The 15,141-nt window shown below is 43.3% G+C and overlaps 1 protein-coding gene across 1 annotated transcript in view; it reads left to right on the forward strand.

The window, feature by feature from the left end:
• Positions 1-15,141, forward strand: part of LOC137328121 (mucin-2-like) — a 216,875-nt gene that overhangs the window by 183,970 nt on the left and 17,764 nt on the right. Inside the window, exons 75-82 of the mRNA XM_067994299.1 lie at positions 2,320-2,494; positions 4,220-4,561; positions 6,149-6,161; positions 11,097-11,278; positions 11,435-11,504; positions 11,634-11,743; positions 12,225-12,256; positions 12,369-12,546. Coding sequence (XP_067850400.1) covers positions 2,320-2,494; positions 4,220-4,561; positions 6,149-6,161; positions 11,097-11,278; positions 11,435-11,504; positions 11,634-11,743; positions 12,225-12,256; positions 12,369-12,546 — 1,102 coding nt within the window. The remainder of the gene's footprint in view (positions 1-2,319; positions 2,495-4,219; positions 4,562-6,148; positions 6,162-11,096; positions 11,279-11,434; positions 11,505-11,633; positions 11,744-12,224; positions 12,257-12,368; positions 12,547-15,141) is intronic.

Here is a 15,141-nt window from a genome sequence, read left to right on the forward strand (position 1 = left end):
GCGATCCTCCTTCCCTGGTTTGCCTCCATGCACTGCGATCCACTGCACCCAGGCACAGGAACAGGCAAATCTGGCCTATGCATTTTCATCGGAACAGGAGTCGGCCCTCGAGCCTGTTGCACCATTCAATTAGATCATGACTGATCTGTACCTCAACTCCATTTACTTGCCTTTGCTCCATTTCCCTTGATACCTTTACTCCAATAAAAGTCTGTGGATCTCAATCTTGAAAATTTCAATTGACCCAGCACCACAGCCTTTTGCGGGAAGAGAATTCCAAACTTCCACGACTTTTTGTGTGAAAATTGCTTCCTGATTTCACTTCTAAATGGCCTAGCTCTAATCTTAAGATTATGCCACTTGTTCTGGATTCTCCCATCAGAGCAAATAGTTTCTCTGTCTCTACCCCATCAAAACTTTGATCATTATAAATACCTTGATTAGATCACCCCTTATTCTTCTAAACTCAAGGGAACACAAGCTAATATCATACAACCTGTCCTCATTGTTTAACCCTTTAAGCACAGGTATAATTCAGGTGAATCTGCACGACACCCCCTCCAATCCCAATACATTTTTTTGATGTTTGCTGCCCAAACTGAATGCAATGCTCTAGGTGGAGTCTGACCAAGGCTGTATACAACTGAATCATAACTTCCTTCCCTTTGTATTCCAGTCTTGTTGAGATAAAGGCCAACATTTCATTAGCCTTTTTGATTACTTTTTGTACCTGTGCACCAGCTTTCAGTGATTTGTGTACATGGACACCCAAATCCCTTTGCTACTCCACAGCTCCTAGTTTCTCACTATTAAGGAAATATTCAAAATTGTCAAAGAATCATAGAAAGATTACAGCACAGGAGGAGGCCATTCGGCCCATCGAGTCCGTGCCGGTTCTATGCAAGAGCAATGCATCTCGTCCCACTCCCATGCCCTATCCCCATAGCCCAACAATTTTTTTTCCTTTCAAGTACTTATCCAGTTCTCTTTTGAAAGCCATGATCTGCCTCCACCACCCCCTCAAGCAGTGCATTCCAGATCTTAACCACTCGCTGTATAAAAAAGTTTTTCCTCATATCACCTTTGGTTCTTTAGCCAATCACCTTAAATCTATGTCCTCCTGGATCTTGACCCTTCTGCCAATGGGAACAGTTTCTCTCTATCTGCTCTGTCTAGACCCTTAATGATTTTGACTACCTCTATCAAAACTCCTCTCAACCTTCTCTGTTCCAAGGAGAACCACCCCAGCTTCTCCAGATACCTAAAGTCCCTCATCCCTGGAATCATTCTAATAAATCTCTTCTGCACTCTCTCTAAGGCCTTCACATCTTTCCTAAAGTGTGATGCCCAGAACTGGACACAATACTCCAGTTGTGGCCAAACCAATGTTTTATAAAAGTGCGTCATGACTGCCTTGCTTTTGCACCCGATGCCTCTATTTATAAAGCCCAGGATCCCCGTATGTTTTTTTAACCGCTTTCTCAACCTGCCCTGCCACCTTCAACGATTTGTGTACATGTACCCACAGATCTCTCTGTTCCTTACCCCTTTTAGAATTGTGCCCTCTAGTTTATATTGCCTCTCGTCATTCTTCCTACCAAAATGTATCACCTCACATTTTTCTGTGTTAAATTTCATCTGCCACTTGTCTGCCCATGCCACCAGCCTGTCTATATCCTCTTGAAGTCTATCACTATCCTCCTCACTGTTTACTACCCTTCCAAGTTTTGTGTCATCTGCAAAACTTTTTTGCACAGCGAGTGGTTATGACCTGGAAAGCACTGCCTGAATGGGTGGTGGAGGCAGATTCAATCATGGCTTTCAAAAAGGAATTCAATAAATATTTGAAGGGAAAAAATTTGCAGGGCTAACCAAGGCTCAATGGGCCGACTGGCCTCCTTCTTTGCTGCAGCAATTCCATGATTCTTACTAGTTTTCTTATCGTTTACTTTCCGGTTTGGGGCCATCAGAAGGCCTCAAAGGGACGTAAGCCAGGTCTCAACTGGTGTGAGCCCCACTGAGGCCTTTCAAGGAGTAATGGGAGGAATTTCCCAGGGAAATCCCAGGAACTCCCCTTAATGGGGTGGAGCAGACAAAAGATCAACACAGGGCTCTCCCTGGCTGGAATTTAAAGGTCTGGTCCAATGGGGACAGAATCCTGGTACTGCCAAGTTCGAGTCCATATTCTGGGCTCCTCCCAGACGGAAATGGACATGCACCCTCTCCAGCTTCAGGAATTCCGGGGTCTATAAATGCTACGTTACCTAAGTCCTGTTTTTAAAAATTAAAGGATTTTCCTTTTCTCTCCACAAACCATAGATGAATGAAACCTGGATGCTCGATAATTGCACAATGGGAACCTGTACAGGGAACAACACCGTTTCTGTGGTGCCAGTGACATGTCCAAGTGCTCATCTGATCACATGTCAAAATGGACTGCAGCCCAAAAAAGTTTATGACCAATCCGGCTGTTGCTATCAGTACGAGTGTGACTGTGAGTATTGCAGGAGGAACTGCATTGCCAAAATTAAAAAGTGATATAAAAGATGCAGAGATGGAGGCAGCATATTGAAACAGCCCTGTGTGGTTCAGTGCTCCACAGCATTGATTGCCTTTTCTGCAATGCAGCTCTGGGGAAGTGCAAAGCAGCATCCAAACAATTCCCACAGCCTTGCAACCAAAATCAGGGATAGCATCAATGTTAAGCTGCTTTTGTGCATCTCCTAGCAGGTAGCTCAAATGCAGTTCTGGCAGAGCCAGATACCCTGCTTAGGAGGTGGATGTGTCAGAGACCAGAAGGGAAGACGCAGGGGGAAATAAATCAGAGGGTAATGTTCCCCCCCCCAACCCCTGCCAGGAAAAAGGATGTCCAATGGGTATGTCCAAGGTTGAGAACACCAGAGTCAAGGTCATGGAAGTAGAGTTCTTGGGCAAAAATTACTGGTGAGGTGCCACACAGCAGGATGCAGGGTACAGTGGAGCAACGAACGACAAAAAAGGTGCTCAGAGATAAGACACCCCACGATGCACATCCTGCTCTTATTCCGATTCCCTGCCCGCACTCACACATCCCATTTTCTTCTACTCCTTTTTCATAACAGCATCGCACAGCTTGATGCTCATTACCAATTTCAAAATTCCAAATATTTGGAGTCATTTTGACCAAAACAAATTTGCAATTATATTTGATTGAGTGCACACATTTAAATGGACAAGTCAGTGGCAAAATGTGGCAACTAATTGGAAACTTCGAACTAATGTTGGAATTTTTAAGCAGAGAAAAGTGAATGTATGAATTAGATACAAAAAGTCAATACTGATTCCTGCATTTGGAGGATGAAGCTTTCTCTACTCCACTTCATTATTTTTTAATACCAACCTTAGAAGCACACCTTCTACTGCACTAATATAACATTTTCCCATTCCCATACCCTCTGTCCTATGGCCACTGTGAATGACAAAGAAAGAAAGCAAAAGAAAGAACTTAGGTTTATATAGAGCCTTATCATATCCAAAGGTTCTCACAAAGCACGTCACATCCAACAAATGACTTTTTTAAGTGCAATCACTGTTGTGTAAAGAAAAATGTCAATCAATTTGCACGTAGCAAGGTCTCACAAACAGAAAATGTGTTAAATAATCAGTTGATCTATTTTGGTGGTGTTGGTTGAGGAATGAATTGTAAAGAACTCCCTGCTCTTCTCCAAATAGTGCTTTGGGATCTTTTACATCCAAGCAAGCAGCTGGGGCCACAGATTAATGCCGGTTTAATGTCTCATCTGAAAGACAGCACCTCTGACATTTTGGTACTCCCTCAATGATGCACTGGAGTCTTAGCCTCAACTATTTGCTAAAATGCTGATCAATGATCTTCTGAGGCAGAGGCATGAATGCAATCAACAGCGCCAAACTGACACTGCTAATTTAATGCCAAATTTGGGCATACTTTGCAGTGTGGGTTCATGCCAGCTGGGAAGTGGATTTTATACTGCCCAAAAGCATTGCACATATGACCAATACAGACAGCAGACAGAGGTGACTTTCATTCCATCAGTCTGGGCTGGCCTATGCCTGAGTTTACAAATGAGTATAACCAAGAGTGCTTTTCTCTTTATGAAAAAAAATACTGATATATGATGTGCTTGTTGATTAACAATCTATCATCTGACTTAAATAAATCATTTTGCTGGAAACTCAGAATGTGACTTTGAAATTTCAGGTGTCTGTGCTGGATGGGGAGGCAGTCACTATCTTACTTTTGATGGAACTGATTACACATTCCAAGGAAACTGCACTTACATTCTGGTGAAGCAGATAAAAGAAGTTATCAAAGGCTTCAAAATTTACATCGACAACTACTTCTGTGATGTTCAGAAAGATCTGTCGTGCCCCAAAGCCATCATAGTATTCTACAAATCGTCTGTAATAACACTGATTCAGATGACTGTCAACAGTACAGTAAAAACCAAGGTACAGGCTGCTGCATTTTCCATTAATGATAAAGAAGTCGACAGCTCCCCTAACAGCTCGGGTTATATGCATTTTCATATAGACCAGGAAGGTATCCTGTTCAGTCCCTTGCAGTGGAGTCAGTATCATTTTGACCTCAGTGTCCCTGGACAAGGGAGGGGAAACAATTAGCTAGGATTCCTGCTCCTCCTCGCTGCCCAATGCCCACTGCTGAAAGAATGTTATCAGATAAAGACAGAATGAGTCTTGGCGATGATAATCTCATGATTGAAAAGCTTGTTGTTATTTACCAGACTCACTTATGAAGAATGGCCACTTTAGCCAGGAACCAGAGGACTGCAAGAACCCATGGAACTGTACTCGAGCATGAGGCAATCTCTTCAGGAGAGGAGGGCTAAGAAAGAAACTTGGGAACTAAAATAAAGGATATAAATACTGTACACGCAAAGGAAACTTCATGGCACTCATTTTCCTCCGCACCCTCTGCGGTCTGGGCCCAAGTTAAGTGAAGTGCACAAGAAATGCACTTTGCCTTACCTAGCCCGAACCTTTCTTAATTTCCAGGTTCAGGTCAATTTAATAGGCTCAAAGTTTCCCCATTGCAAATCCAGCCCTTAGCGGGACTTTACACCTGGACATGGGAGAGGAAAGTCAACTGTCACTGCAGGCCTGAGAGACCCTCTCAGTGGTATTGACTGCCAACTGCCGGACCTTCTGGCTGCAACAAAAAAGACTTCAGCCACGAATACCCTTTGCTGCACATATAGGGAAAGATAAACACACTTGTTTTCTGCTTCACTCTGTTTACTGCCTATCCCTTCTCAGATCCTCAAAGCTGAACAGGAATGCACACAAGCCGTAAGACCTATTTACTGTGGGTTAACTTCCTTTGGAACTTCCGCCAAGCAGAAACCCAGGAAAACGTGGAGCGAGTTGTCGTGATTTAATTTCTATGCAGTTTTGATGTTTGCACCTGATGTAGGCGTAAGCATTCTGCCCCACCTAAGGGTATCCGCCCAGAAGTCCCAGTGTAACACAAAGGAGGCAGAGACCCGTTGTCTTAGATCTTCACCCCTTTTTTTTTTTGCTTTGCACCTTGGAAATAAGTATTCCCCAGGCACACAGCAGGAGAAAATTGCCCCTCATGTGTTTTCAGGCAAAACAGACATCTCTCGGGTTCTGTACATAATTATCTATAAATCGATGTACTTGTGAATCTGCCGCAGTGTTGCTTGGAAGCAGAGGATGAAGCCAAGCTGTGGATTACTGTACCCTGATCGAGACACAGTATTAGTGTTATCTGCACACCAAAAGCTGTTAATACTGTCAGCTTAAGATGTGTGCTAATTGATGGGAACATTTATTGAAACTTTTTATGTGCTCTCCACTGGTGCTGGACTCTAAGCTTGGACCCTAATGATTTACCCACTAACCATCCAAATTGACCAAACAAGATTAATAACATACGGCATCAGTTTCAGAATCCTAATCTTAAATCCATCCTGATCCCATCAAAAATAGTTTTAGGGCATTCTCAGTAATTTCATGACTAAAAGCGTTTAAAAATTCAGATTCTTTTTAAATTAAGAACAAAGTTACCAGCAGCTTCCTCAAGTTTAGAAAGCACAGATGTTGACTGGCAGCAGTTGACTGAAAGACTTTTGTTTCTGTTATACAGGCATTGGTCAATGGTCAGGAGATTATACAACCATATTACCACGATGGGATAAGGATCAGTTCCTCAGGGATCACTGTAAAGGTTGAGATTATTGCCATTAATTCTACTGTTACGTTTGATGGCCTGGATTTTACAATAGACCTCCCTTACAAGATCTTTGGAAAAAATGTTGAAGGACAATGTGGTATGTAACACTTTGATCACAATTTTTATTTTCATTTTTCAAAGTTATAAAATGCTGTTTCTGACTTGGGATTGTAATATACTCTGAAGCTTTCATTTGATTGTCCTTAACGCTGATGGAGCGTTTTCGATGCTTGGAAATTTTTTCAGTGGTTAATCCTTTTCCCCAGGAGATTAAATAAATTGAGGAGAGTTTATGGCAATACAAATTGTATATGATTTTTTGAAAGTCAATACCCCAAATGTCTTAACCCTTGCCCTGTTTTCAGGGATATTCCTTTCTCATTCCAATATGGTGACTGAGAGGTGATCTAATGGAGGGATTTAACCCAAAATGTTACTTCAAATTAAACTGTGGGTGTAGAACATGGGGACACAAGTTCAAACCAGAGAGGGCTACTTTTAAGACAGAAATCAGGAAATTCTTCTTCATACAAAGAGTGATCAACATGTGGAATAAACGCTCAGATAGAGTAGAAGAGGGACAAACCTTTGAATCATTTAAGAAACAATTGAATGCTACAATGGAGTGACGTTAGGATCTGTCTGGATGGATGAATCAAGATGAGCCAAATGGTCTTCCTCATCTGTAAATATCTTGTGATGAAATTTGAAATGATGTTTGAAATTCCCAACTCCCTAGGTACCTGTACAAACAGCAGCACGGATGACTGCACATTGCCTGATGGAACTGTGGTACCTTCTTGCTCACATTCAGCACCTTTCTGGCACGTTAAAGATAAGAATAAGCCACACTGTGAAGCAGGGAACACAACCCCATCGCCAATACAACCTTCAACTGTGTCACATATGGAAACCACAACCACCATGTCAACTGTACCAACCACGCCTTGTGTACCATCAGATATTTGCAAGATCATTTTAGGCCCGTAAGTCATGTCTCAGTGTGAAAACCATAACTTAGTAGGGTTTGGAATGTGGTCAACCCCTGTTTAATCAATAAACTGTTTTCCGCCTTTCATTCACATATCAGGAATTGTAAAGCAACGTACAAATTTTAACCTAACAGGAAGCCATTCAACCCTTGACTGCACAGAATTTAGGCACCTTTCAGAGCTGATTTTACACAGAACCATTTTCCTGCTTTCTCCCCAAACTATTTTCTTCTTCTGGCAAGTAATCATTTTGAATGCTGTAGTTGATTTAACATTGATCACCACTTTTGGCAAAACATTCCATGTTCCTCAAACTCTTTACATTAAAGTTTCTTCTAATTTTCTCCTTTATGTGTGTCTATAAGCTTCTTATAAGATCATGGCCTCTTGGATTTACCTACTAATGGAAACAATAGTGTAGAAATTCTGCGCCCTGCAGGGAGTGAAATTCTGGCAGAGTTGTCATAGGGGATCAGAAGTTGGCAGAACCCAGATTTATTTCTGCCCGCCTCCCTCCCCCCATGTCCTGACAGCAGTTTGGGTGGGGTGGTGGAGGGGTATGTCTAGAGTCTACAGTTCCCAAGCTGGCAGAAGCACCGTAATGGACTTATCAGGACTCATGTATGCTGAGAGCAGGTGTAGGTTCTGTTTTGGGCCTAGAAGGATCAATTACCATTTCTCAATTGCTCTTCTGTTCCCTCAGGTAAAACAAATAGCACTTACAGAATTGTAACATTTGCCCCAGTCCAGTGCTTTGGCGCAGGTCTTGAATATAATGGAGGAAATTTTAACCCATTCCGCCCGGTAGGAACAGGGTGGGCGCACAGTTAGAATAGCTGTGCAAAGACTTATCACCTCGTTCCAGCTCGATTTCCGACCGCTGCCATCTTAACTTGAACCTTCTTTTAGGCTGCTAAGGGACCCACCAGGTGGGAGCCTCATTAATATATACTAATATGGGTCATCGGCAGATGGCATTTTAATAAAACCTGGCTGGGAAGAAGAGGAGCCTCTCTAAGGTAGGTCAAAAACTTTCCCTAGTGGGGTCAGGAGGAGCAGGAGCTCTCCTCCAGGCCACACAAGGAAATACTGGGCCTCTGCTGTCCAGGACTTCCCTCCCTTCTCACCCACGAAACGGCCCTGATCCAGCCACCCCCCTCCCTCACCGGCAATTACCTTGATGTTGGCGAGTGGCCTCCGAGCCCCACGATTCAGACCTACCTGAAGCTGGCCGGCTGCAGCTTTCTGACGGTTTCGGGTGGGCAGCTGGCCGTTCGAATGTGAATTGGCCGAGGCCTCCCACGGAAACGTCCAGGCACGAAGGCCATTGGCTCCCCCTGGCTCCCCTCCCCAGTGAAATTTGAAAAATGATGGTTAGTCCCTCCGTTACTTTCTCAACAACCTCCTTCCAGTTGGTCTGAGGCGTTTAGCAATTTTAACACCCTGAGCCCCTTTAGAATATTTTGATTTTAATGCATTTATGTCTTGGTTGTCCTTCTCACTCCTCATCCATAAACTATTGAAAACTTCCTTTAGTCTCAAAATGATGAAGCAAAGCTCTCATTGGACATATCTGCTATTTCCATAGTTACCGTAATACTTTCCCAATACTCATTTTGATTTTGAGTGGCTCCATTAATAATTTTCTTTTTTCTAATGTTTATAAACACCGTTGCTTTTTCCCTTTACGTTGGCTGCAAGCTTTTTCTCACTTTCTCCTAGCTCTCCTTACCTCTCTTGTTGCTTCTATTTGTAGATTATAGTATCTCTCCTCTCTTTACTGCAACTGATTTTACCTTTATTGTAAACTTTTTTCTTAGCCTACGATCCCAGACATAGCCCCTTTTTTCCTCATTTGTACCAATCTCGTGCTTCAATATTTCCCACTGTCTACCAGTTAACTGTTCAATTTAATTTATTCAGACTAAGTCCGCTTTCATTGTTCTGAAGTTTGCTCCTACAATTGATTAGCTTTATTTTTGACTAGGTTATTTCCTTCTCCATTTAAACATTAAAATAAATTATGTTATGTCTCTAGTGTGGGCTTTAAGTGTGTGTAGTGTGCGCTTTAAGTGTGTGTAGTGTGGGCTTTAAGTGTGTGTAGTGTGGGCTTTAAGTGTGTGTGTGTGTAGTGTGGGCTTTAAGTGTGTGTAGTGTGGGCTTTAAGTGTGTGTATAGTGTGGGCTTTAAGTGTGTGTAGTGCGGGCTTTAAGTGTGTGTAGTGTGGGCTTTAAGTGTGTGTAGTGTGGGCTTTAAGTGTGTGGAGTGTGGACTTTAAGTGTGTGTATTGTGGGCTTTAAGTGTGTGTAGTGTGGGCTTTAAGTGTGTGTATAGTGTGGGCTTTAAGTGTGTGTAGTGTGGGCTTTAAGTGTGTGTAGTGTGGGCTTTAAGTGTGTGTAGTGTGGGCTTTAAGTGTGTGTAGTGTGGGCTTTAAGTGTGTGTAGTGTGGGCTTTAAGTGTGTGTGTAGTGTGGGCTTTAAGTGTGTGTGTCGTGTAGGCTTAAAGTATGTGTATAGTGTGGGCTTTAAGTGTATGTACAGTGTGGGCTTTAAGTGTGTGTGTAATGTGGGCTTTAAGTGTGTGCAGTGTGGGCTTTAAGTGTGTGTAATGTGGGCTTTAAGTGTGTGTACAGTGTGGGCTTTAAGTGTGTGTAATGTGGGCTTTAAGTGTGTGTGTAATGTGGGCTTTAAGTGTGTGTGTAATGTGGGCTTTAAGTGTGTATAATGTGGGCTTTGAGTGTGTGTGTAGTGTAGGCTTTAAGTGTGTGTACAGTGTGGGCTTTCAGTGTGTGTGTAATGTGGGCTTTAAGTGTGTGTACAGTGTAGGCTTTAAGTGTGTGTACAGTGTGGGCTTTAAGTGTGTGTGTAATGTGGGCTTTAAGTGTGTGTGTAGTGTGGGCTTTAAGTGTGTGTAGTGTGGGCTTTAAGTGTGTATAATGTGGGCTTTAAGTGTGTGTGTAGTGTGGGCTTTAAGTGTGTGTATTGTGGGCTTTAAGTGTGTGTAATGTGGGCTTTAAGTGTGTGTGTAGTGTGGGCTTTAAATGTGTGTAGTGTGGGCTTTAAATGTGTGTGCATTGTGTGAGTTGTAAATGTGTGTAGTGTGGGCTTTAAGTGTGTGTGTAATGTGGGCTTTAAGTGTGTGTGTAGTGTGGGCTTTAAGTGTGTGTAGTGTGGGCTTTAAGTGTGTATAATGTGGGCTTTAAGTGTGTGTGTAGTGTGGGCTTTAAATGTGTGTGCATTGTGTGAGTTGTAAATGTGTATAGTGTGGGCTGTAAGAGTGGGAGTGAAGTGTGGGTTTTCAGGGTGTGTGTAGTGTGGAGTTTAAGCATGTCTGTAGTGTGGATTTTAAGTGTGGCCAGTAAGCGAATGGAACTGATTTTAAGGGCTCCGCCTGGTGTAAACGGGGCAGTAACAGTCTGAAGATGGTATAGGGTCACTTACCGTGAGGTTCTGGCCACCGCCAACTTGGGTAGGCTCCTGAGTTGGACAACTGGAGAGCCTGCCTGTTCCAGGTAGGAGACCATTTGTAATATGTAAACTGGCGTCCTATGACATACGAGGCCAAGGAATCAATTTGCACCGAATATATAAACAGCTTAATAGATGCAATGACACTAATGAAAAATAGAATAAAAATATACTGAGAGATTACTAAAATCTCTACTCATAATTACCTATGGCTTGATTTGGTCGGCCTTTGTGGAGAGGAGAGGCAAATCAAACAGGAAGGAGAAAAGAAAAAATGGAGTAGTTCCACCCCAGCATCAAAAGAATGGCAGCATAGGTTAACAAGGTCAGCCAACTGCACAGGAAGTGAGACATCTCAACTCAGAACTGTTTGAATCTGTAACATAAGCTTTGTTTCCTCAGTGCCTTTTCGAAATGCCATGACGTAGTTCCTCCAGGCCCATATTATGAAGCATGTGTCCACGATGGATGTCACATGAGGAATGACACAATAATATGTTCCAGTTTAGCAATCTATGCTAAGATATGCAAATCTGAAGGAGGTATCTGTGTCAACTGGCGAGAACATACCAATGGATCATGTCGTAAGTAATTAAATCTGTCTTGATATGAATCTGGACTTTTTCAAACACGCATAAGTATGCAACATATCAAATATAAACACAAACAGTAAACGCTTGTACAGATTGAGGTTACTTGCTCACTTTCTCATGTTGTTTTATTCAATTTAATTCAAACAGTATATCACTGCCCTGCAACGATGGAGTATAAATCGTGTGAGCCAAAAGAACAGCCTACTTGTAGTTCAAGGTTTGTTGTACATATTGAGCAAACCATTCTCAATGACAACAATTGAAATGCTCTTTTTCTTTCATTCTCTCTCTCTCTCTCACTCCCCTGTTTGCTGTACATAATTAATACTCTTTCTTTAATGATTAGGTACACTGACAGGAATGTACCTAGTGACAAGAGTGATCATAATGAAGGTTGTTTCTGCCCAGATGGAAAGTTCCTTTTTGCACCATTAGACATCTGCGTAGACATCTGTGGTAAGCATATTTCTTTAGTAACAATGTCTACAGTATGTAGTAGGGTCACTGCCAAGCTCCAGGAGTCAAATACTGTGCAGAAGTCCACATAGTTCATCTGTGGAATTCCTGTAGCTCGAACTTGTTTGCTACAGCAATGGGGGAGGGATTTTATTTGCTTCTGAGAATTGCAGATAGAATTCTGCATGCTGGGGGTGATGAGAGACCGGTAATATATAAGGATAGAAGAAAATTGGAGAAAATAATCAAAGGAAGTACATTTCAATCATGTGGTTATTTTGTCTGATAGTCATGAGTATTACTGGTTGACTATCGAAGTCAGTGTTATGTCTCCGGATCAGCAATCATTTATTCTCTTCCTTCACTTCTCTTTGCCTGAATTTTATGTTTTCTTCATCTCTATTGATTATTTAGCTTTTAAAACGTTTTGGTGCAGTATCAGTTTGTAAAACATTAATTGTAATTTTTTTTAATCCACTAGAGTGCATAGGACCTGATGGAAAACCAAGACAGGTACATGTTCTTTAGATAAACAGATTATATCTGTTTCTACACTTAACTGTTATTAATTTCAGTTTTACGCTGCTTATAGACCTCCTAGCATGACTTTGTGCATTTATGACAGATTGGTGAAACATGGCAAAGCAATTGTCAGGACTGTTTCTGCAATAATGCAACAATGAACGTTGTCTGCAAAGCCCACAAATGCCCTCCATCACCAGCAAAAGTATGCAACGGCCAAGGTTTTGTGCCAGTTGTTCAAAGAAGCCAACATGACCATTGTTGTACAGAAACCATGTGCGGTAAGTAAACATGTTGTACATTCCGCTGTGTATGAATATTTCACTGTGCAGTTCAGACATAAGATATTCCAGTCTCCAAAAACTACACCAAATATGTGTAGTGCTTTTGCCTATTTGGCCTAGAAAGAGGTTTTGTTTATTTATGTAATTTTTTTTCATTAAAAAGTTAAATTCAGTTCACAAAGGGTTAAGCCCCAGTGACACGAGCCAGCGAGGATGTTGATCAGGACAATAATTGGAATACCATATGAAACAGCCATAAACATTTTGTAATCTCACATATGACATCAGTTTTGAGGTAGCTGTCCGTACCTTTAATGCAAGAATTGTTTTCTTTCAACATGCAAAGAAAGGACAGAAGGGCTTCGCTAAATGGACAATGTAATTGCCAAAGCTCCCATGCCATCACAGGGGGTTTCTCATTGAAGGTGATAACTTTAATTGGCATTTCAGCAAGCCAATCTTCAATACAGACAGTTGAGGGAGAGGTCAGCCTTTGACTATTTCTTGAAGGAAAAATCAGTTTTGAGCAGTCTTAGTATGGGACATTGAGAGAGTTTTTTTTATTCGTTCATGGGATGTGAGCGTCGCTGGCGAGACCGGCATTTATTGCCCATTCCTAATTGCCCTTGAGAAAGTGGTGGTGAGCCGCCTTCTTGAACTGCTGCAGTCCGTGTGGTGACGGCTCTCCCACAGTGCTGTTAGGAAGGGAGTTCCAGGATTTTGACCCAGCGACGATGAAGGAACGGCGATATATTTCCAAGTCAGGATGGTGTGTGATTTGGAGGGGAACGTGCAGGTGGTGTTGTTCCCATGTGCCTGCTGCTCTTGTCCTTCTAGGTGGTAGAGGTCGTGGGTTTGGGAGGTGCTGTCGAAGAAGCCTTGGCGAGTTGCTGCAGTGCATCCTGTGGATGGTACACACTGCAGCCACAGTGCGCCGGTGGTGAAGGGAGTGAATGTTTAGGGTGGTGGATGGGGTGCCAATCAAGCGGGCTGCTTTATCTTGGATGGTGTTGAGCTTCTTGAGTGTTGTTGGAGCTGCACTCATCCAAGCAAGTGGAGAGTATTCCATCACAGTCCTGACTTGTGCCTTGTAGATGGTGGAAAGGCTTTGGGGAGTCAGGAGGTGAGTCACTCGCCGCAGAATACCCAGCCTCTGACCTGCTCTCGTAGCCACAGTATTTATATGGCTGGTCCAGTTAAGTTTTTGGTCAATGGTGACCCCCAGGATGTTGATGGTGGGGGATTCGGCGATGGTAATGCCGTTGAATGTTAAGGGGAGGTGGTTAGACTCTCTCTTGTTGGAGATGGTCATTGCCTGGCACTTACCTGGCGCGAATGTTACTTGCCACTTATGAGTCCAAGCCTGGATGTTGTCCAGGTCTTGCTGCATGCGGGCTCGGACTGCTTCATTATCTGAGGGGTTGTGAATGGAACTGAACACTGTGCAATCATCAGCGAACATCCCCATTTCTGACCTTATGATGGAGGGAAGGTCATTGATGGAGCAGCTGAAGATGGTTCGGCCTAGGACACTGCCCTGAGGAACTCCTGCAGCAATGTCCTGGGGCTGAGATGATTGGCCTCCAACAACCACTACCATCTTCCTTTGTGCTAGGCATGACTCCAGCCACTGGAGAGTTTTCCCCCTGATTCCCATTGACTTCAATTTTACTTGGGCTCCATGGTGCCACACTCGGTCAAATGCTGCCTTGATGTCAAGGGCAGTCACTCTCACCTCACCTCTGGAATTCAGCTCCTTTGTCCATGTTTGGAACAAGGCTGTAATGAGGTCTGGAGCCGAGTGGTCCTGCCGAACCCAAAGTGAGTATCGGTGAGCAGGTTATTGGTGAGCAAGTGCCGCTTGTTAGCACTGTCGACGACACCTTCCATCACTTTGCTGATGATTGAGAGTAGACTGATGGAGCGGTAATTGGCCGGATTGGATTTGTCCTGCTTTTTGTGGACAGGACATACCTTGTCCATTTTCCACATTGTCGGGTAGATGCCAGTGTTGTAGCTGTGCTGGAACAGCTTAGCAAGAGGCGCAGCTAGTTCTGGAGCACAAGTCTTCAGCACTACAGCTGGGATGTTGTCGGGGCCCATAGCCTTTGCTGTATCCAGTGCACTCAGCCGTTTCTTGATATCACGTGGAGTGAATCGAATTGGCTGAAGACTGGTTTCTGTGATGGTGGGGATATCAGGAGGAGGCCGAGATGGATCATCCACTCGGCACTTCTGGCTGAAGATGGTTGCAAACACTTCAGCCTTGTCTTTTGCACTCACGTGCTGGACTCCGCCATCATTGAGGATAGGGATGTTTGCAGAGCCTCCTCCTCCCGTTAGTTGTTTAATTGTCCACCACCATTCATGACTGGATGTGGCAGGACTGCAGAGCTTTGATCTGATCCATTGGTTGTGGAATCGCTCCGCTTTATCTGTAGCATGTTGCTTCCGCTGTTTAGCATGCATGTCATCCTGAGTTGTAGCTTCACCAGGTTGGCACCTCATTTTTAAGTACGCCTGGTGCTGCTCCTGGCATGCTCTTCTACACTCCTCATTGAACCAGGGTTGATCCTCTAGCTTGTTGGTAAT

Source organism: Heptranchias perlo, chromosome 12 (genome assembly GCF_035084215.1).
Source record: "Heptranchias perlo isolate sHepPer1 chromosome 12, sHepPer1.hap1, whole genome shotgun sequence".
Classification (NCBI taxonomy): Eukaryota; Metazoa; Chordata; class Chondrichthyes; order Hexanchiformes; family Hexanchidae; genus Heptranchias; species Heptranchias perlo.